This window comes from Coturnix japonica, chromosome 9, assembly GCF_054131305.1.
Source record: "Coturnix japonica strain WE chromosome 9, WE-NBRP24, whole genome shotgun sequence".
Taxonomy (NCBI): domain Eukaryota; kingdom Metazoa; phylum Chordata; class Aves; order Galliformes; family Phasianidae; genus Coturnix; species Coturnix japonica.
The window spans coordinates 4,315,869-4,337,068 of NC_140671.1; the positions used below are offsets into that span (position 1 = coordinate 4,315,869).

Consider the following 21,200-nt stretch of genomic DNA (forward strand, 5'->3'; position numbering starts at 1 on the left):
GAACAGCATCCATGTCTGTAAAAAGAGCTGCTTTTATTCCAAAAGGTGTTGTAAGAACAGAGTTATAGATACAACTTGCAAACAAAGTGGCTCCTGGCGACGAGAACGGGAGCTGATGAGAACAACTGCCCTGACAGAAGCCAGATGCACGCCTGGACATGGCACACATAGCTGCTACTCAAATACAAACCACACTGATCTGAAACCTTTCCAGTTTCAAAGCACAGCACTGAAGACTGACCACCTCATGGACATTTACTGATGTCATTGTACAGACATAAACCCCTTCGCACACATAAACGTGGTCTTCTGTTCAAAACTCCCATGGGAAGGATACCTCCATATTACTGCTCCAGTTACTGAGGAGCAGCTATCCAAGAGAGCCAAAAAGCATAAAGAGAATAAAAACATATGACACAGTGCGTGTGCACGTGCCAAGGAATTAACACCCTCGACAGGAAGGTGTGTTCTAAGCCATCTTGAAACATTTGGCTTTCTTCTTCCGAAGCTGACCCCATTTCAGTGCCCAGACAGACACTGAAAGCTCACAGAACACTGAGGTCCTTCAATAGTGGTGCTGAGGTTCAGTCCCTACACATCAGCAGTGGTGACAGCTCACCTCTGCACCAACATGTGATTAAAAACAACCAAAACTTTATTGTCTTGGAAAATAACTTGGAAGTTTGAAGCTGCAGCAGCAAGAATGCTTCCAAATTTGCAAGACCTGCATCTTAACAACCTGTAAATTCTGGTTCTAATTACAATGAATAAACAGTATTTAAGACAGCACAGATTACCTGCTAACACAGTGATTTGTTACTACATAGAAAAAATGGCTTAAATACTTTAAGAAAAAAAGCAGTAAGACTGCATACAGTTCTCTTTCATATCCTGTAAAAAGTGTCAACAATTGTTCAAGTACATCCCCCTTCATGGAATAACAGGAGCAGTAACGGTGTGTTTAAGTTGCATCGTTAGACAGCTAACTTTAATTTCTTCTTCTTAGCTTTCATGACAGGCGGCAGTGATATTTTGAAGGCAGTCCTGAAATAACATAAAAAGGAACTGTCAGATACAACAAACGCATTCTCAGACCCACTCCTGAAATAAGAAGTTAAACTTACTCGCATGTACTGCAAATTGGACTGAAGTTGCAGAATACTGGAAAATAAAAGGATTGGCTGTCACTAATAATAGCTCATTTGACACGTAGGAAGTTCAACTCATATTTATAAACTTACTTGACAAGCACACGGAGCAGACATAACCAATCTCAATGAGATTTCGATGACAGAAACACGCTGCTCTGTAGTCAACATGAACGGGAGGTGGAAGCACAAGCTGTGATCTTTGTTCTTGATCAGGGAGAAATACCCACTATATAAACAGGGAAAAAAATAGTGTGGAAATGGCTGTATCATCGTGTCAGTGAAGTCAGTAAGATTTCACATCTGACACAGGAAAAAGCAAGTGAAGACATACCAACAAATATTGCAGGAGGGATGGCAGGTGGGGCACTTTAAGGTATATGCCGCCTGTAATGTCACAAGCCTGGAATGCAGAGAGAATGATCAGATAGCTCAGTCTTAACAGGAAGGCAATGGTTTCTACTAGCCAAGGAACAAGAACAAAACAATAATAAATTGTTACAGAATAGGAGGGTACAAAAAGACTGAGAAAAAGAGACAGTGTTTCACCAACATAAAATACCTAGGCCTTGTCTCATAGGAGGGTGTAATAATGTCTCTTTTTCTGGTTTGAAAAAGTTGAGAGTGCTTTAAAATACATCAAACTATCTAGCATCAAGTATCTATGAATTAAAGCAAACAGCAAGTAAGAATAGGAAGCTTGTACCTGTTGTAGAAGGCCTGAATCAGAGTCCAAGACACAAGCATCAATCAAAATACTCTGCAAGTAAAGAGACCCATAAAAAAAGGAGTTCAGCTAGGAACAATGTAACCTCACCCATGTTTTACAGCTGCAGGACCACCACAGCAATAAGAAAGCTCATTCCCTTTGTCAGAACAAACATCCAGATTTCTAACACCTCTCTTCTAATGCATGACAATAAAAGAACTATCAGCAAAGGTATCCTGTACACAGCACCTACAAGGCGGGACAGAAGGCTACCATCCGTTCTTTCATAGCAAACCCTTCATGTTAAGATGTAGCAGTAGGATCTGACTTTTAACCTCGGTTACCTTTCACTATTGTCATGACAGTCTTCACTCCAAGGATTCTTTAACCAGATCACAGCCATAATGTAAATGAACCATTTTTTTTCACTCTTTATATGCTAATAAAAGATAAGATATATCAAATAGCTTCACCTGTTTCTGTGCTGCAAAGATCACATTCATGAAATTCATATATTGTAATGCACTGTCTTCTGCAGCTTTTATGACCTAAACAAAGCAAATGAGACTTGTTAGCCCATGTAGCATTGATGTATTTTAACACTAATAGTAGACTAACAACAAAGCTCTTACCAAAATCCTTGATTTCATTTCCTGATTGGCTGATTAGCAAAAAGAAAATAAAAGCACATGAGTACATCCATTCCCTGTAGTTGTCCCTACAGTTCTACGATACCTGACATTTTAACTAAGCTAAATCCAATCAATCTAACATCCAAAATGACAGATCTAATGTCTCAGACAATGTGAATGTAAATACTGATAGTCCCAGTGGTATAGAAATACATGTAGAATTATCTGTAGAATAATTCAGACGTTATGAAAGCGGGCCTATGTCATTTATTGCCCCAAAGCAATTAGGTATATTAGGTATATAGGTTCAAATACTCGTGAAAGCACTCTAAAGGCATTACCTTTCACCTCCTTGCTCATCTTGTTAATATCTACATCAGACAACATCAAGGAATCCACACTCTGTTCATGGAAGCACCAGCAGCACCCATGCTATGTACTCACTACCTCAAACAACACACATTGTTTGAGCCACAGTTATAAGGGAAATGTTTCAGTTCTGAAAATTATTATAGAATGCACTGGTAGTCAAGACTGTATTGAAGGATAATTAGTATGACAAGAAACAGACAAAAGCCTTTAAAAGTTCTGCCATCAAAAGGATACAACAAAGTGCTTTGGCAAGAGACCCTGCTAGGAGGGTCTCTGTTTGCTGGCCCATCATGTCAGCTGCAAAGCAAATTACACAGATTACTTTGATACACAAAATCATTCACTCAGCCTGATCTCATTGAGTGCTACAAGTTCAATCTTCGCCATGTTGAATCACTGCAGAGTCACCCAATATCAGCCATAAAAACTCACCTACTCTAAACACATTAAAATCCAAATGAACCAAAGAAATTCCTGCAACTCCCAGAGAACATTTTGCAGTTCTGTGTTATGAAACCCAGAATTTTCCTTCCCTTACTTTTCGTCATGAGGTCTTTAATCTCTTCTGCAATTGCATCATTGATTGCAGTTAACAATTCATATTTTCCATCCTTGCTGCCAGAACAATTGGATTCCACAGAGTTACCACCATCTCCAAGGAGATCCGCAGAAGCCCAACGCTTCCCAGGGTACAAGAAACGGCTAAAAGAGAGGAAGAACAGTGTTACGGTTTGCTTTTCAGCCTGTAAGGAAGAAATGACATCAGCTGACCACTCAGACAGCGATATTTTGAAGTAAAACTCCAAATAACTTTAATACTTCAGGCATTAAATAGGGTTCATAAGGCAGGAAATTGTTGTGACACAAATGGTTCACATCCCTCCTTTCAATACTTTGATACATTGACTGTCTTGCTTTCTGTAAGGCACTAAAGCAGATGAAGCATTTCTCTCCTATGCTCTACCAGGAGGCAGGGAGTGGACAACACGTCACACTCATGGTGGTGAGCGGCTGCCGTACCTTTCCTGCGTGTGACTGGCCATCACAGCCAGTTTGTTGGTGCGGCTCATGAACAGGTGGGAGTTCCCCAGCACCATCGCTGCGTCCACACATTTCGACAGGGTGAACTGCCAAGGGAAAGAATAATTCAGCAGGACAGCACCTACAGGAACCAACCGCAGAACTGCACTCAGAACTAGAAGGTGCAGGGCTTCCATTCTAACGGGAGGCATCAGCTGAGCAAAGCTCTGACAAATGCATAACTGTAGAACCAGAGAATCATTTGGAAGGGACCTTTAAGGTCATGCAGTCCTATTGCCTGCAGTGCTCAGGGACACCCACAGCTCCATCAGTGCTCACAGCCCCATCCCCTGGCTGTGGCTGTCTGCAGGGATGAGGCACCTCCACCTCCCCGTGCACCCTGTGCCGGTCTGCTGATACTTTTCACGTTTCCCACCGATGTTTCCTATAGAAGCGGCCCCGGGACGCACCTCAGCCTCCCCCTGCGCCCGCTTCCCCCACCAGATGGGGTTGGTGTCGATGACGATGACCAGCAGGCTCAGCTCCTCGTCTGCAAAACACACAGCGAGTCACTGCAGGGGGCCGGGAGCTGCCGGAGCCGGGGGGACTGAGCTGAGCTGAGCTGAGCTGAGCTGAGCTGAGCTGAGCTGAGCTGAGCTGAGCTGAGCTGCACTCGGCCCGGCCCGGCTCATCCCCCCGCCCCGACCCCCTCGGCCGCCGGCTCCCCTCACCCGCTCCCATCCCGCCGCTGGTGTCGCCCGCTGGTGTCGTCACACGGAACATACATCATCGCATTGCGCCGCATGACACCGAGCAGGGCGGGGGCAGCCATGAGCACGGACGGTAATGTGTCTCTATGGAGGGTGTTGTGGGGGCCGGGCTGAGCCGAGTGTGAGGCGGCTCTTTGCCTTTCAGACCTGATCGAGACCTTCAGGGCGCAGCTGAGGGATGACCCCGACGTCGCCTCGGCGGTGGCCGCCATCCGCGCGCTGCTGGGCTTCCTGCGGCAGGACCGAGGTGGGCGCCCATCCCCGGCGGCCGGAGCCGAAGCGATGTTGGCCCGGCCCCGACTGATCCCCCGCTGTGCCCTGTCTCCATAGGAGAGACCATCCAGGGCCTGCGGAGCAGCCTGCGGGACGCCATCGACACGCTGTCGCGGGTGGACTCGTCCGTAGCCGTCAACTCCGGCGGGGAGCTGTTCCTGCGCTTCATCAGCCTCACGTCGCTCGAGTACTCGGTAAGGAGCGGGCTCCTGCCGGCCCATCTGCTGCAGGGCAGCCGGCAGCAGCGCTGTGTGTCCTTTGCAGGACTACTCCAAGTGCAAAGAAATCATGATCGAGCGTGGGGAGATCTTCCTCAGGAAGGTTTCTCTCTCCAGGAACAAAATCGCCAAACTGTGCCATCCCTTCATCAGAGACGGAGCTGTAAGTACAACAAGGGCTGCTCGTGTCCCAGCTCTGCTGCCTGCACTGCAGGGAAAGCAGAGGACAGGGGGGGTGTTATTATTCCTGCCCATCTCACAGAGTGGTTTCCTCTACTAAAATCTGTAAATACAAGCAACATCATAGAATTATGGAGTCATTTCAGTTGGAAGAGACTCTTATACCTCATGTAGTCCCACTGCCTGCAGTGCTCAGGGACACCCACAGCTCCATCAGAGCTCACAGCCCCATCCCCTAACTGTGAGTGTCTGCAGGGATGGGGCACCTCCACCTCTCTGGGCACCCTGTGCCAGTGCTTCACTACCATCATAACTAACTTCTTCCTTGTAACCCATCTAAATTGTCCCTCTTTTAGTTTGAGACCATAACATCACACGTTAGATATTAATGGACACCGACAGAATTAAAAGCCCTGACCCTCCTAACTGAAATGAAGGTTTTAAAGCTCAACAAGAAGTAACATTTTATCTCTTTTGACAGAGGATACTGACACACGCCTACTCACGAGTGGTCCTCAGGGTGCTAGAAGCAGCTGTTGAGTCAAAGAAGCGATTCAGCGTTTATGTTACTGAATCACAGCCAGACCAAGCAGGGCGAGTATTCATTAACTTGTGCTTCATCTTGGCTAAGAGGATAAACTACAGCCAGCATCAATTCTGTCATAACTTCAAAGCTGCTGGCCTTGTAGGAACGTAGATAGTGATGGGTTTCATTCTTTCAGACATAGTTTTTCTAGCATCATCTTTAAAGAAAGACTTTGAAGCTTCATTTTTATATAACAGGCAAAAAATGGCAAAAGCCCTGAGGAAACTGAACATTCCTGTGACTGTGATACTGGATGCTGCAGTTGGGTGAGTCTGATCATTAAATCTTAGTGTTCATCCCAATTTTATTTTAACATTGTTCCATTTAAGTTCCGTAGGAGGTTGTTCTAAACACAGGAATTGTTACTTCGTTTGTCATAGTCATCAAACAGGCTGAACAAGTGACACTTTAGGTGCATGATTAACCAAATACGCCTGCTGCAGAACTTGTACCTTGATGTTTGCCTATTAGGTCTGACTCCATCAACCTATGCGTGGAGCCTGGGGATATGTGAAGGAGCTGCTGTACTAAAGAAAGCTACTTTGATTTTTCTACTTTCTAAATGTTGTGTTTGTTTTCAATCTAAATGCTAAATTCTAGCATATTTTGCCATGTAATGACTACAGTTGATGGATTTCTCCCATCGCTTACACAGTTGTCAAGGTCAGACATGGCTTGTACCATTCCTGCTGAGCAAGCAGGCGAAAGCTCATTCCAAGGATGTCGAACAACACAGTCTTACTTAACTAACAGCAGCTAAAACTAGTTTAGAAAAGTGAGACTGTTGGAATTCTTTATCTCTGTTCTGTTCAATGAGTCACGTTATTTGCTAAGACTTGGATCTCTTCCCCTCCTTCAACAGCTACATTATGGAGAAAGTGGACCTGGTCTTAGTTGGTGCTGAAGGTGTAGTAGAAAGCGGAGGCATTATTAACAAGGTAAAAGAGAACGCATTGCATCAATCTAGAAACTCTATTCAAATATTCTTGGATATCAATCAGTGAAAGTCTATTATTGGAAACGTGGCAATATTAAGTCATGCTAGCATGGAATCTGCACGTTATTTTCTGTGTCTCCACAGATTGGCACCAATCAGATTGCTGTGTGTGCCAAAGCTCAGAACAAGCCGTTTTATGTGGTGGCAGAAAGTTTCAAGTTTGTAAGACTCTTCCCTCTAAACCAGCAGGATGTCCCAGATAAGTTTAAGGTAAGAGAAATACAGGTTGCTTCCTGGCGAACTAAGATCCACTTACTCGTCTGTGAGCAATTTTCTTCTAAGCACATCTTCATTTGTTTGGATCTCTCTACTGTAGTTAACTTGACACAGTACAGAGTTGGTCCATGTTCAAGTTAGACTTCCAACATCCACAATTTGTCCTAATACTCTTGTTCAGTTACTAAAGCAATTCCTTTGGGGCACAGGAGTAGCTGCAGGCAAGAAACAGCTACATCGAGACACTTCAGAACCATAAGTTGTATGGTGGATAGAAGGTAAAACACTCGAGACCAAGGTGGCAGCACATGCCTCATTTTAAAGCAGTTGACTTCCCTCCATTTTACCACAGATATCTGCTCAAGATTATAGCACTGCCCCAGCCCAAGAGAAATTTTAGCTCGCAGCTGTGTAATAATTAACGGTCTTGTTTCCTTCTAGTACAAAGCAGACACGCTGAAAACAAGTCAGAATCTAACAGAGGAACATCCCTGGATTGACTACACGTCACCATCACTTATCACGTTACTGTTTACAGACCTTGGCGTGTTAACTCCATCAGCTGTCAGCGACGAACTCATTAAACTGTATCTGTAACTCAATGGACATGGTGTGCAATGTGTACCATCCTCAGTGACTGTCGCAGCTGTAAGAGCCTGGGAGGTGACACAAGTGGGGTGGACAAGGTGAGGAGGCAGCATTACAAGGATTCATGTCATTATCAACCTTCAGTTTAAGGCATTACCTGTGGATGAACCACTGTTTAGGAAAAAAAATGGAAGTTGTTACAGCTTCTGAATGCCTTAAATGAATTATTGGAGAAGTGGGTCAAGTATTTTAGTACTGTAAAATAAAGTAACTTATGGCGCATTCAGCCTCATTCCAAGGTAATGCTGCCACTCACTGACCTGTGAACAAAAAGCCCTGAAATAAATGCACCGAGGGAAAGCTGTAGCTCCAGCCAAATGACACAAGGGCAGTGCCTTTAGCTTTGTTCTCAACTGCAGTTCTTAACTATGCTTATGGAAACCAAGTTTCTTGATGAAGAAATTAAACCCATTCTGTTCTCTGCATCGTTATTTTGTTATAAAAATACAGTTTTATTGGAATAGGGAGTATCTTAATGTGAAAGCCCAGTTAGAATGAAACCTTCAGTCTCAGTCAGCAGCAGCTTCTCTGAATTTACTCTGGCTTCCTGTTAGTCTCTTCTCAAATTCTTCTTCACTAATTTTCCCCTTCTTTAATCTTTTCAAGAGTCTCGTGTCATTCAGCAGCTCTTCCATGTCCTCATCTTCCATATCAGAGCCCTGTTAGCCATTGAAATACAACAGATTACACACAACGCCAAAGGCTTCATCTCTAGACAGCTGAACACAACAGAATTTTACAACCTAGATTTTGCCAGCAGCATCCAAACAGGAAATTATACTCAAATTCTACCACCAATGTAACAAATTAACTTGTTGAGACACAAAAAAAAGCAACAACAAATAAGAACTATCCAGTGAAGTGCTGCTATATCCCCTACAATCCATGCAGCCTATGAACCTATGCCGGCAGCAATTCACCATCACCTGAGCGATGCTCCCTGCCTTTTGCAGGTACATTTAGTAATGACACACAGCTTAAGAGAGTGGCATGGTTTACCTCTTCACGCTTCCTTTTAGCTGTTGCTTTCCTCTTCTTCTCCCTTTTGGCTTTCTGCTTTGACCAGGATTTGTTTTTTATGAATTTCTTTTTTCCTCCATTTTCTTCTCTTTCCTTTCTTTGTTGTTCAAGTTGCTTTTGTCTCTGCTTTTCTCTATTTTTATCCTTAAATGGAATGGAGTCCGTATTAATAGTGACTGGAGTAAAGTCTGGAAAACATTTTCCTCTTAGCTCAGGCATTTTCGGCATCTTTAACAAGGCGAAGCCTTTAGCAAGACTAGCAAAGTCCAGGTCTGTTGAGATAAAGATTATAAAGTCAGTTTCCTGCTGGATAAAAAGTGAACTTACAAAATTCCAGGCAAAAAAAGATGATCCTGAAATTAGTATTTAATAGCAATGACAATATGAGGTCGCATTTACGCTTAGGTTTGTTTCAGTCAGACTTTGAGAACTGAAAGGAGCAGCTACAGACAGTAACATCACAGGAGCTTTTTGTCAAACTGAACATTATCTTCTGAAGAACAGTAAAAGATCCCCAGCTCCTGCTGGGAATTACCTTTAATTCGGAAGATCAGATTGCATTCATGTTTGGCATAAGCCTGGATGTAAGAGACAAATGCTTTCATCCCTTTCTCAAACACTGCCCTGTCAGCGAGAGCCATAGACTTCAGTTTTGGAAGAAGATCTAACACGTTTCTCTGTGGTTTCATTTCCTGCATGGGACACTGAAAACCAACAAAGGAATACAAAAAGAAAGGCAAAGTTCAGCTGAATGATTTGAAACGTGCTCTGAAAATTCAAACACATTTCTTCTCCAGTTAATCTTCAGTAAGTTTTGGTCACCTTCTGGCTCCCCTGCCCTTTGCTGCGTAGGGTTAGAATAAAAGCCTACTGACCTTTTGATTGATTGAGAGAAAGTTAATATAAGATTCTTCCATGGGAAGCAAAAATACAAGTGCACTGCCAACATGTCCAATCCGTGCTGTTCGACCACAGCGATGCACAAAGGCACTGAAATAAAACAGGGATAATTTAAGGAGAGATGCCTGGTCTGACTTTAAAGCATTTGTGAGCAAAAGGACAAATCTGACAGAATGGAAAACCCAGAGTTTCCCGTATTTTTAAACTAAACTCATAACTTCAGCTACAGGAAAATAATGACAATACAAGTAAAAATAAGTGGAAAACGCTCCCCTCATGTGAACTCTCAGTGTACCATCCTTAAATAGCTCCACCCCAGCTCTCTGCACTCATTCACACCCCTCAGCTTGTTACCCCCGTACTCTCACGCTAACCCTTAGAATAGAAAGCCCCTTCGTGCAAGTGGCAACCACCTCTTTTACTTCTGCACATCAGGCCTACAAAGCCAATCAACTTCACATCACTTACAACTTTCTTGTTTGCAGGTAGCTCAGACTTTCAGACAACAACTTTGTGCTTTTTCCACAGCTGTGTGTTCTCCATTTATACCTAAACATTACAGTAGCACGAGCACAGGTTGGTGAGATCTGAAGTTGTACCTTGCACTGCTAGGAGGGTCATACTGTAAAACCCAGTGTACTTCTGGGATGTCAATGCCACGCGCCATCACATCAGTGCAAACTAAAATCCCACTAGAAAGAAGAGGAAAAAAGCATTTTTTCACTCAATTGTCATTTAAGGAAAGCACCCTGTCAGACACTATTAAATCTCTCTTACTGTTTGTGCTTTTGCCTGGAGTAACCTGCTTGGTTCTTACCCCAGGAGCCTTCGGAACTCAGTAAAAATCTTGTTGCGCTTGTGTTTCATTTTGCCATGAATGCACATAATTTTCACTTCTTTAATTAAGGATTCCAGCGCCTTCCCATAGTATTCCACACAGGCACACGTGCTGTTGTGATGAAGACAGAATAGAAGAAGATTATGCCGTATATTTAACCCACCTAAGGCAGCCATGTCAGAACAGTCTGAGCCCTTTCAAGAACACCCACTTGTCTATTTTCCCTTAAGGTATGCACATCACTTTTATGATTAACACAGCATCTATAATCTTTACTTCTATAGTCTTGTGAAGTTCATGTTATCAGAATCCTGACACGAAGCAATGATCTCCTTCTATCCTCTTTCCATAAGACAGCTATTACAATTAACCACGTTTAATAGTTACGTCCTTATCAACACAGGGCAGCTTCGGAATTTAAGTAATAAAACTCCTCATTTTCACAATGAAACACAGAATTACCTGAAAAAGACCAGATGTTTTTCCTGCTTGTGCTGTCGAAGAAAATGCACCAACTGATTGAACTTTTCATCTGCTTTGCATATCTACACAATGCAAAAGAAAATAAGTAAGAAAATGGACTTGATACAAACTGATCTGCCAGCTTCCTCCTCTCATTGCGCACCGATGTTTGGTCATGGAGGCAGAGCAGTGCAGCAGTTTGGGTCCTGGCAGGCCAAACAAAACAGAGCTAAGCTCATACAGCAAACAACTACAGTGTTCAGAATGAAGGGCAATTTCTCCTCAACATGGTTGCCAATCTTCAGATAAGCTGCAAGAGCTTTACATCTTAGAAACTTCTGGTTCCTCTGTTGAAGTGACTGTAAGTGGTCATAACTTATAAACTTGTTGATGGAATCAGGGAAAAGGGAGAAAGAATCCCGAGTACCACCACACACAGAGCTCGTACCATGTAATAGTTCTCCAGGCGGGTCGGAGTTTTCTGGGTGTTGGTTGCTGCCACTCCCTTCTCTTTCACCGAGATGCGGACAGGATTCCGGAGCCCAGCTCTCACCAGGTTCTCCACCTCTTGAGTCTGAGTGGCTGAGAACAGACCTGTCCGCCTCTGCTTGGGTAAAAAGGCCAGAATGGCATTTAAACTGCAAGTAAAAACATGCAAAACATAATTGCTCTATGCAGGCTATGGAGCAAAGAGGGGCAAAAGAACAATACAGTGTTCACTTAATGATAAACTCATTTAAAATTTCAGATGTATGAGAGTTTATTTTTTAAATATTAAATACCTTGATTCAAAGCCCATATCGAGAAGCCTGTCAGCTTCATCTAACACCAACACATCAAGAGACTTCACACAGCTTGCAAGATCCAGCCCATCTGCTTTCCTTCTGAACAGATCCTCCAGCCTGCCCGGTGTAGCTACAATGATGTTCCCCCTGTTTGCAACAAAGACACAGCCATTTTGTAACCATATCAGGTAAGGCCTTTGGTTGGAGCTGCTAACAATTACCACAACACAAACCTGCACTCAAAATGAATGTATTCTTCAACAGAAAAATGTCAGTGTGCTGCTTTCAAGTGTATTTATATTCCAGTGCCATTCAGACAGCATGCTGATGGCAGGAAGAATACCCCTGTGTGAAGGCTCTCCATTTGTGGTAATAACAGTATAGAAGATAATTAACAACTATTGAAAGCAACTATCAGCTAGAAGAAATATTGCATGCTTCTGTGCAAAAGCCAAAGGCAAATAAAATGGCTTCAAAGTTTCCCCGTGAGGATCAGCACCAGATTGTTCCAATTATTCAGCGCAGACTCAACCTCACTACAGTCCACTGCTGGTAGAAGATATAGAAGAAGGAGCTGAAATACTCAGCCTTCAACTCGCCAGGCAGTACATTGCTCTTTAGCCAGACAGCAGAGAAACGGGACCAGTTCCATACACAACCCTTGCTTCTTATCTAACTACAATCTCATCACGGTGCATTTTACTCCAGCAAAATGAAAACCACAATTTATTTAGCGTGCTCAACATATTTATGTAGTATCATCAAATGTCAGCATCAGCAAAACCAGAACAGAGCCATAATTTGAGTATCTTAATGACAAGGAAAACAAAACAACAAGACGGCATTGGAGCAATTACAGACAACCAGCTTACCCGTGTTCCTTAAACTTTTCAACATCTTCCATGGGATTCCTACCACCAATCAAAAGAATCTGACTAAAACAACAGAACAGAAAGATTTAGGTCTTTCAATTTTGTGACCTTATGGACGACAGAAGTCCAAAGAAAAAGGAACCGTGGTCATGAAAAGCTTCACGTTCACTCACCTGAACTTGGGGAAGTGTTTTGTGAAGTGTGTCAGCACCTCATCAATCTGAATAGCTAATTCTCTGGTTGGTGTGATTATTATAGCTCCAACCTGCAGACAAAAGGAACTTATGGAAAACAGGAGGACTGTTGCAGAACTGTCACTTGTAAGGTAAGTGAATACAAGCCATGTTTACAGCCCTGGCTTTAGGCAAAGAATTCCCAGTGGAATCTTCTTCATAGAAAAGCCTGATGAAGGAACTGCTGCATCAATAAGTAAATTCCCAACAACTTGTCGCTAATAACAACATTTAACCAAGAAGGCACCACAAGTACCTCAGAATGTATTCAAAGGCAACAGATGCCAAAAGCACTCGATTCCTGCTTGCAGTAACATCCTCTTATTCGATATTCTGAGATACTCTTCTAATAGCTCAGAACAGGTTTGATCACTCCAAATAAAAAGTTGTATTAAGTGCACAGAAATCACCCCAGGATTTATTCTCATTGTTGCCTCTATACCAAAGGGTCACTTTACATGTCCATTTTGACTGCCTGGTACTTGTACCGAGGGCCTTGATCTGATTGATGCACCATGAAAACACATTGAAACTGAGCAGTTCAACCTGACCTGCATTTTCTTCAGCTTTTCTTCCCGTCTGAGCAGAATCTCCAGGATGGGAATCACAAACGCCAGCGTTTTGCCGCTGCCCGTTACCTGGGGAGGGAACAGTCAGAGCCATCAGCCACACAGAGCGGGACAGCAGGGAACACACACAGGGGACACAGGGGACACTCACCGCTTCTGCAGCCACGTCTTTGTTGCTCATGAAGAGCGGGATGGTGGCGGACTGAGGGTAAAACAAACGAGAAACAGCACATGAACACATTAATGATGATCTCACAGAGGCCCAGATACCCCAAGAGCCACCAGAGCTCCCTCCGAGTTACCAGAGCAGTAGTATTGATAGAAATACCACCCTCTGCCCGCAGCCCCGCAGCCCCCAGAGCCGCCCCCACCTGCACCGGGGTCATGCTGTGGAAGCCGAGCTCCTGCAGCGCCCGCAGCACAGCGGGGCTCAGCGCCACCGGCAGCGCCGACCAGCGGCCCTCGGTCACCGCCTCCATCTTGGAACGGCCGTGAGCACCAACGGAACTCATCCCTCCACTTCCGGCTACAGGGACAGCTGGAAACACACACCGCTGTGCTTTGGTTCCGCCAGAAGAGAAGTTCCGCCGCCACCTCAGGGAGCTCCACAGGTAAAGCACAAACAGCCCCATTTCCACAGCACAAACAGCCCCATTTCCACAGCACAAACAGCCCCATTTCCACAGCACAAACAGCCCCATTTCCACAGCACAAACAGCCCCATTTCTATAGCACAAACAGCCCCATTTCCACAGCACAAACAGCCCCATTTCTATAGCACAAACAGCCCCATGTCCACAGCACAAACAGCCCCATCTCCATAGCACAGGGACCTCAAAGCTCTTCTTGTGCCCTATGGAAGCACCATAACACCCAATGGCACAGAAGAACCATAACATCTTCTACCTGCCCACAACCCTGGGTGAATTCCGGATACCCAGAGATGCTGTAAAACCATCTGGAGTGGGAGGCAGCACCTCCATAAAGCATCACGGTATAAATAAATACAGAGCGTGGCGATTATTATCTTTTTTTGTAAGAATTTATTTATTGAACCTGGGTCATATTGAGATTCACAAGCAATTTTAAATGTACATCTTATCATTCAATTGAAGTGGTTGTTTGGTTTTCTTTTTTACACAAAAATATTGGCACACAGCAGCCTCCATCAGGTGTGACTCCACCTCGCTGAGGAGCCGCTGCCGGCGTCTGCCCGAGGTTGTAAAATCTTTTACCTGGAACATGAAAACCTGTAACAAATCTTAAATTAATTGTACAAAACTGCTGTGTGTAACTTGTAGAGGATCCCCCCTGGAAAAGGTCCCGACCCCACCCCAAAAATGATTACAACTAATGTACATCAGTCACAACAGAATCCTGGCTCAGCACCCACACCAGACGCGCCTTTAATTTCCAAACCAATCAGCAGATACCAAGGAAAGTCGTACAAAAACAAATCTACATGTGCCTGAAAAAGAAAACACGCGGGTACTCAGCACGATGCTAATGGTGACCAGAAAATGGCAGAGATTGCCACTTAACTTAAATAGAAGGGCTGCATAGCATTGCAATAAACCCCAAGAACCGTTAACCCTTTGGCATCAGGAATCCAGACGTCCTGAACACTGCCATGTTCTGCATGAGCACCAACAGCCTCAGCTTTGGAGCTGCAGGACCCAAAGGGTTAACTACTGTTTGCCAAGACACTGCACACAATGGGCTCCAATATAAAACCTGGAAAAGACTAAAAACCACATGATGAACATTTGGTGGAGGATCTATTTAGATACTGGTTACTTCATTAAAAATCTTGCAGGGTGAGTTGGTGTAATTAGGGTAGTTACTCAACACTTTCCTTTAAATTTTAATCAGGTACGTGTACTGGATCAGAAGCTGTCAGATCTACTCGTTATCAGATTAAAGTTCCAATTGCTCCTCCATGGCAGTTTGCATAAGTGAAGAAGGGATTCCTTCAATTTGTAACGCTTACTGCAGGGTTAATGAGGTGAGAGATGCAACAGTGAGGGCCTTGTACCGTTTTCCTAGATAGAACTGCAAGTACTTATGAAAACAGAAAGTTAGAAAAGACACAGACATTGCTCGCTACTACCGTGGAATTACAGCATTTGCAGCTTGCTCGGATCTCACTTAGCATACAGACTAGGCAGGTTTAAGTGAACAGAAGAAAAAACAGGCCAATTAAGTGATGAGATTTCAGCATAGCTTTTGCTACAGAAGATATATAAAAACAATTCATTTTTGACTAGGAAGGAACGTAAGCAAATAAGTTTTACAGTTCAGTAAAGAGGGTTTCGAAACTTAAGTGACTCTTTTTTTTGTGACCAGGATGTTTGGTAGACAGTGAACTGAAATCCAGGACCAGGAACAGTACTTAAACAACTCTTCGGACTTCAAAAAACCTCTTCAGATAGTAGATTTGTCCCAGTGTCATGGCAACTAGTACAAGGGCTTCAAAGAATGACCAAAGGACCACTCTGCTGTTTGTGTTGTCGTTAACTGTTGAGGGAAAAGTAACAAAGAATTTAAGACAAACTTACAAGATATTTTGTCATAGGAACTGAAGCACTGTATATAAGCCTTATAGTGATATCATTGGTATTTGTAGCACAGCTGTACAAGGCTTCTAGGAACTAAGAACTTGCATAGCCTGAACCAACCTAAACAGACAGATGTTCATCTCACCTCTGGACACACTGCAACATCCGTCTGTGCTCTTCCTGTATTTTGCATAACAATCTTCATTACGCGAGAGACAAGAAAACATAAAGACTGCAAGTGTCAAACGTTTTTTACTCTACTAGGAAGACCTGAATCCTTTTTAGTAATTTGAAATAGACCTAAACACAAATCTTAAGAAAAGACGATGAGGCAACTGAAGTCAAAAGACACCTACTTGCTCTATGTATCCTCTCACGAACTTCCATGTACTCCTGTTCATGCTTTACAGCTGTCATGGCCACTGCTAACTCGTTAATCATCTCTTCTAGCTTGTTCTGATGAGCTGCAGAGCAATTTGAAAAGCATCAGAAAGTTATTTACTCAAAAAAAAAACCCACAATTTTTAAAGCATGTGAACAGTTGTAATCAACTTCCCATCACAGAGGGAGCTCTGAACAGTGCAGTCTGTACAATGACAACTCCCTATCCTTACAGCAAAATTGTTCTGTTGTCTCACCGCCACTTCTCCTAACACTCTGCTGTGGCATTTACTGAGTGGGAAAACACCTCTCACCACATCCAACTAGATGACAGATGACACCCAATTTAGTCAGTGCAGATCACTTGGATCCAATCTGGGCACACTTCTCCAGAAAAACAGAATGTAAAAATACATGAGATCATTAACACACTATTATCCACTCTGCAAACACATTCCAATATACTCCAAGCAAATCATCTTAACATAACAGCTTTTTCTTTTTCTAATTGTTAAGTATGCAAAAATAGAACAACTGAGAATTTAGCTTAAGATCATGATGCTGGCAAAACGAGATGACTGTCTGAAGCAACGTATCACATCTTGTGCTCTCCCTGTTTAGCTGTAGCACAGCATTCAGCAGAATCAATGCCAAAGGGGAACGGCAAATGGCAGGAACTGGCCTCAGGTTCTGGTATGTCACGAAAGCAGAAGAGTAAGAAAATGAACTAACGATAACAGAAAATTAGCTTGAGATAATTCAGCACATGGAAGGAACAGAGATCCGAGATTTAGTGATTTGTCAATCACAGGATCCTTTAAATACCTTCATGCTCAAAGAACTGCCCACTAACAAAAGTTATGAATTATGCAAGTCATTTTCAGAGTTTTCTAGCACCAAGAGAAGTTTGAGCAATCATTCCACAGACACACTCCAGGCAAACATCTCTTGAAGGGAAACATTGCACTTTGAAGCTACCTAATATTATTTCTTTATAAATTAAGTTATTTCGGATCACGCCCTGAAAACAAACCTACTAAAAATATACACATTTGGGTAACAGACAAAAAGATGTCCAGAGAGTAACACTCATACAAACCCTCATTAATGTCTAAGTAGATGCCAAAACAACACTCACTTTGCTAAGATAAAGCTCTTAATTTCACAGCTGGTCAATGCAATACGTACAGCTTGTTGGAGAAGAAATTACAGTCTCAGGTATTGTTTAAACTCATTAAAAAAAACAGGGAAAAGCATCTATCTTAAAAATTAAAGCTCTATTAGTATTCCTTAGAACTGATGTCTACAGTGTCCATTCACATTCAACAAAAAGATTTAACTGAGACTTTAAAAAGAAAAACCATGTTAAGAATTTGTTAAATTTCATCAATCAAGCACCCAATTCACACAGTTATTTACTCAATAAAATAGATTAAAAAAAAAGACAATTTTCTTTCTAGCTTCAGTTAGTGAGTTCTAAAGAAAACTTTCCAACTTGTTACCCAAACATTTCATTTCCAGCAATGGCAACTTTCCAGTTTTTTCTCTTGTAACATGTTTGCTAATTCATATCCTTGGTGGAATTTGTTGCTTCCAAAAGCTCTTGGTTATCCAACGTTCACTTTAGTTACTAAACATTGTTTAATGCTCCTGGATGCTCATTGTTTTAGTTCAATTCCACCTCAAGCATCTAATCAAGCCACAAATAATGACCTGATGACAAAGTGTCACGGTCAGTTTGAGGACCTGATCCCAAGAGCTGCTCAGTATTTCAACCTCTCGATGGAAGCTTGCAGTGCTCAGCATTGCTCAGAATCAGACCTTTGATGTAGTTTATTAAAGACATTCTCATGCTACAAACAAACATTACAGAGAAAAAGCAAACGTTAGCTGTTAGTGAATAAACGTATGCAAAAGACAAGATGCTAATGAGCTTTCAAAAAGCAGTACACATACCATCCCAGGTATCTCCACCACCTAGAGGAAAGTGTAAGAGATGAACACAAGTACAGGACAAAAGGCTGCAGATAAAACAGTAACTTACATGGCTACGAGAAAATCTTTTTCCATTAGCACATTTATCAAAGAGTTCAACTAATGCATACGGCAATCTACAAACTGCTGAGCAAACTAGAAATCAGAGAAAGAAACCGATGAAAAGACTAAAAGATGAAAGCATTCGTTTCTGCAGACGGCCAAGGGATTCCCTGGTGATTTTGCATTAAGTTGTGCCACGTGGTCTAAAAATATCCATATCCATTTTAGCTGTGCAAGAGAACAGCTGAATAGACCGCCTGAAGAAACAGGAATTCTGAGAACCCTAGTCACATTCACGAGTCATGCATGCAGGTAAAAGCTCCCAAAGGAGCCTTGTTCCTTTCAGGAGTCATCCTCACCTTCTGTCTCCATATCTTGCCCCTTTGGAGCTTCCCCAATATCAATTGTGAACATCACTATCTTGGGAGTCATGGTGGACATTCTGTTACTAAAACAAAACTTGTAAGTTCCATCCATGTGGGCGGCAAACGTGTATTTTCCACTGGACTCTCGATCGCCTTTATAAATTCCTTTGTTATCAGGCCCTGTAATCTGGACAGGGAAAACAAAAGATCATTCATTTTATTTAAAATACAGTGTTTTTAAAATGCATCACTACCAGTTGGGTGCATATTTTGAAGTCATCCAGTCAAACTGACCCACAACACCTTTAATCTGTCTGCTTTGCTGATATTTCTATTTCCTTCCCCACAGCACAAAAGCAGTTCTGTGTTTTCCTGCACAGAAATCTTTAAAACACCCTCTCTGTAAAGAAAGCCATATAAAAGCTTTGCTTACTGACCGCCTGTCTTCAAGATAAGAAGCATTCAATACCGGGAGAGGCAGAAGTGATCTACAACCCTGGCTGTCAACCAAATTAACAACTGCAGGGGAAACCTTATCTCTGATGTTTGGAGGGAAACAAAAGGGAAGAAAGGACGTTCTCCAGGACAACTACGGTACTGTGGATGCACAGTTGTGCAATGCTGCAGCTGTCAGCTCAGACAGAAGCAGAACAAAGTGCTAAGCCATGAGAGTCATCGTGACCTTATGTGTTGCACTGCACCATGACACCAAACCCAGCCTGTAAGCTTCCATCACCGACTCCAGAATGGAGGTTTGCAGCCTCCTGTCTCTTTTTCTTGCATCAGAACTGAATAATTTTTAACAATTCCATCCGATTTCAGTTTTCATGTTGAAGCTCCCCCACACAAACTATCGGCTCCTCACCAAGATGAAAGGATTGCTCATCCATTATCCTCATATCAACTCAATGCTTTATGGAAGAGCAGCACTTACCCACAAGCTGAGCTGATCAACCTGACTCAAGATGGCCAGCAGCCCTGCTACACTCAGCGCTTCGTAAGTAAAGAACAAACACTCCCACAAAGAGCAACACACTGGAAAAACGCTTCATTCCTCCCACCAAGGAACATTTCACTATGACAAGCCCGCACAGAGCGGGACACCCAATGAACCCCGAGTGGCTCCAAGAGCGGCAGGAGGGCTCTGCTGCTATGGGAGCACCACCAGCCCTGGCAGCACAAGGAGAATCACAGAATGACCCGGGTTGGAAGGGACCTCAAGGATCATGTAGTTCCAACCCCCCTGCCTGGCAGGGCCACCAAACATACACCTTTACTAGATCAGGTTGCCCTAGAGACCCCATAGATCCCCATAGACCCCATAGAGACCCCATAGATCAGGTTGCCCATGGCCCCGTCCAACCTGGCCTTGAACACCTCCAAGTTCGGGGCACCCACAACCTCCCTGTGCAGCCTGTTCCAGGGCCTAACCACTCTCCTAGTGAAGAACTTCCCCCTAACATCCAACCTAAATCTTCCCTCTTTTCACTTCAAACCATTTCCCCGTGTCCTGCTATTGTCAGCCCTTTCCAAGAGTTTAAGGGAAGAGTAAGTTCCCTTCACGTATTGACAGGCTGCACTGAGGTCACCCCGCAACCTTCTCTTCTCCAGGCTGCACAAACCCAACTCCCTCACCCTGTGCTCACAGTGCAGCTGCTCCATCCCCTCATCATTTTCCTGTCCCTCCTCCGGACCCTCCCCACACTCCCCATGTCTCATTGGTGGCTCTATTCACCGGTTCCCGGTCTCACACCCGTTGCGGCCAAACACGTCCCGCCCCCCCCATTCCCCGCCGCCCGCTCCCCTCCCGTGGCGCACAAGGCCCAAGGTCAGGCGGCCCGGCCTCACCTCCACGTCGATGTCCAGGAATCCCCCCTCGGCCACCTCGAAGATGAGCCCCATCTTGGTTCCGGACGGCACCCTCTCCAGGAAACATTCCTCGGCGTGAGCGTCGATACTGACGAAATAAGCGGCGGCCGGAGCCGTCAGTGCGGCCAGCAGCGCCAGCACCGCCCGCAGCGGGGACATGGCGGAGCCCAGCGGCACCGAGCGGCGGGCGGCAGGAAAAGGGGAGGGGGACTTCCGGCTGAAGCCACGCCCCTTCCGGGGCACGGGGCCGGCGCTCATTGGCCGGCTCGGCCCTATTGCCACGTACGGCTCAGCGCTACGGTGGCCGACAGGGGACAAGAAACTAACGGACGGCGCGAACGCTGAGAGGAGCGAGGAGCAGGGGAGGAGGCGGGGCCTGTGTTAGAGAGCGACCAATGAGCGACGAGCGGGTTGAGGCGGGAGGCGGGGCCTGTGTTAGAGAGCGACCAATGAGCGACGAGCGGGTTGAGGCGGGAGGCGCGGCCTGTCCCGGCCGGGCGGGTTGTTGCCATTGGCCCCGCGCTGTCAGCGGGGGCGGGGGG

At 44.2% G+C, this 21,200-nt stretch overlaps 4 protein-coding genes across 9 annotated transcripts; 1 reads left to right on the forward strand and 3 right to left on the reverse strand.

Annotated features, from left to right (window-relative positions):
* Positions 1–12: 12 nt before the first annotated feature.
* GTF2H3 (general transcription factor IIH subunit 3) lies at positions 13–4,653 on the reverse strand. 2 transcript variants are annotated; one of them, XM_015877820.3, is made up of 13 exons: positions 4,613–4,653; positions 4,352–4,431; positions 3,882–3,988; positions 3,400–3,563; positions 3,096–3,158; positions 2,831–2,860; positions 2,490–2,518; positions 2,331–2,405; positions 1,855–1,908; positions 1,483–1,551; positions 1,242–1,377; positions 1,125–1,161; positions 13–1,044 (listed from the first exon to the last, which is right to left on the reverse strand). In XM_015877820.3, the coding sequence occupies exons 1-13, from the start codon at positions 4,620–4,622 to the stop codon at positions 975–977; spliced, it is 924 nt and encodes a 307-aa protein (XP_015733306.2). In that variant the 5' UTR covers positions 4,623–4,653; the 3' UTR covers positions 13–974. The 2 variants fall into 2 exon arrangements, with proteins under 2 accessions (XP_015733306.2, XP_085411730.1); XM_085555604.1 differs by lacking the exon at positions 1,125–1,161.
* Positions 4,654–4,692: 39 nt separating this feature from the next.
* Positions 4,693–8,001, forward strand: EIF2B1 (eukaryotic translation initiation factor 2B subunit alpha). 2 transcript variants are annotated; one of them, XM_085555602.1, is made up of 9 exons: positions 4,693–4,724; positions 4,797–4,898; positions 4,982–5,118; positions 5,189–5,305; positions 5,804–5,916; positions 6,106–6,174; positions 6,771–6,846; positions 6,990–7,115; positions 7,563–8,001. In XM_085555602.1, exons 1-9 carry the CDS (start codon positions 4,712–4,714, stop codon positions 7,716–7,718), a joined length of 909 nt encoding a protein of 302 aa, XP_085411728.1. In that variant the 5' UTR covers positions 4,693–4,711; the 3' UTR covers positions 7,719–8,001. The 2 variants fall into 2 exon arrangements, with proteins under 2 accessions (XP_085411728.1, XP_085411729.1); XM_085555603.1 differs by lacking the exon at positions 7,563–8,001 and adding an exon at positions 7,222–7,399.
* A 196-nt stretch (positions 8,002–8,197) lies between these two features.
* DDX55 (DEAD-box helicase 55) lies at positions 8,198–13,941 on the reverse strand. Of its 3 annotated transcripts, none has more exons than XR_014949061.1 (14): positions 13,820–13,941; positions 13,600–13,650; positions 13,431–13,517; positions 12,820–12,911; positions 12,647–12,709; positions 11,772–11,921; positions 11,438–11,627; positions 10,990–11,072; positions 10,507–10,638; positions 10,289–10,381; positions 9,665–9,779; positions 9,325–9,493; positions 8,769–8,933; positions 8,198–8,428 (listed from the first exon to the last, which is right to left on the reverse strand). XR_014949061.1 is itself a non-coding variant. In XM_015877814.3 (14 exons), the coding sequence occupies exons 1-14, from the start codon at positions 13,925–13,927 to the stop codon at positions 8,279–8,281; spliced, it is 1,776 nt and encodes a 591-aa protein (XP_015733300.2). In that variant the 5' UTR covers positions 13,928–13,941; the 3' UTR covers positions 8,198–8,278. The 3 variants fall into 3 exon arrangements, 1 of the variants encoding a protein (XP_015733300.2); XR_014949062.1 differs by having other exon boundaries at positions 8,769–9,061; positions 10,158–10,381; XM_015877814.3 differs by having other exon boundaries at positions 8,769–9,061.
* Positions 13,942–14,471: 530 nt separating this feature from the next.
* Positions 14,472–20,843, reverse strand: TMED2 (transmembrane p24 trafficking protein 2). Of its 2 annotated transcripts, XM_015877830.3 has the most exons (5): positions 20,638–20,843; positions 18,784–18,976; positions 18,344–18,364; positions 16,363–16,470; positions 14,472–15,965 (listed from the first exon to the last, which is right to left on the reverse strand). In XM_015877830.3, the coding sequence occupies exons 1-5, from the start codon at positions 20,815–20,817 to the stop codon at positions 15,841–15,843; spliced, it is 627 nt and encodes a 208-aa protein (XP_015733316.2). In that variant the 5' UTR covers positions 20,818–20,843; the 3' UTR covers positions 14,472–15,840. The 2 variants fall into 2 exon arrangements, with proteins under 2 accessions (XP_015733316.2, XP_015733317.2); XM_015877831.2 differs by lacking the exon at positions 18,344–18,364.
* Between the last annotated feature and the right edge of the window lie 357 nt (positions 20,844–21,200).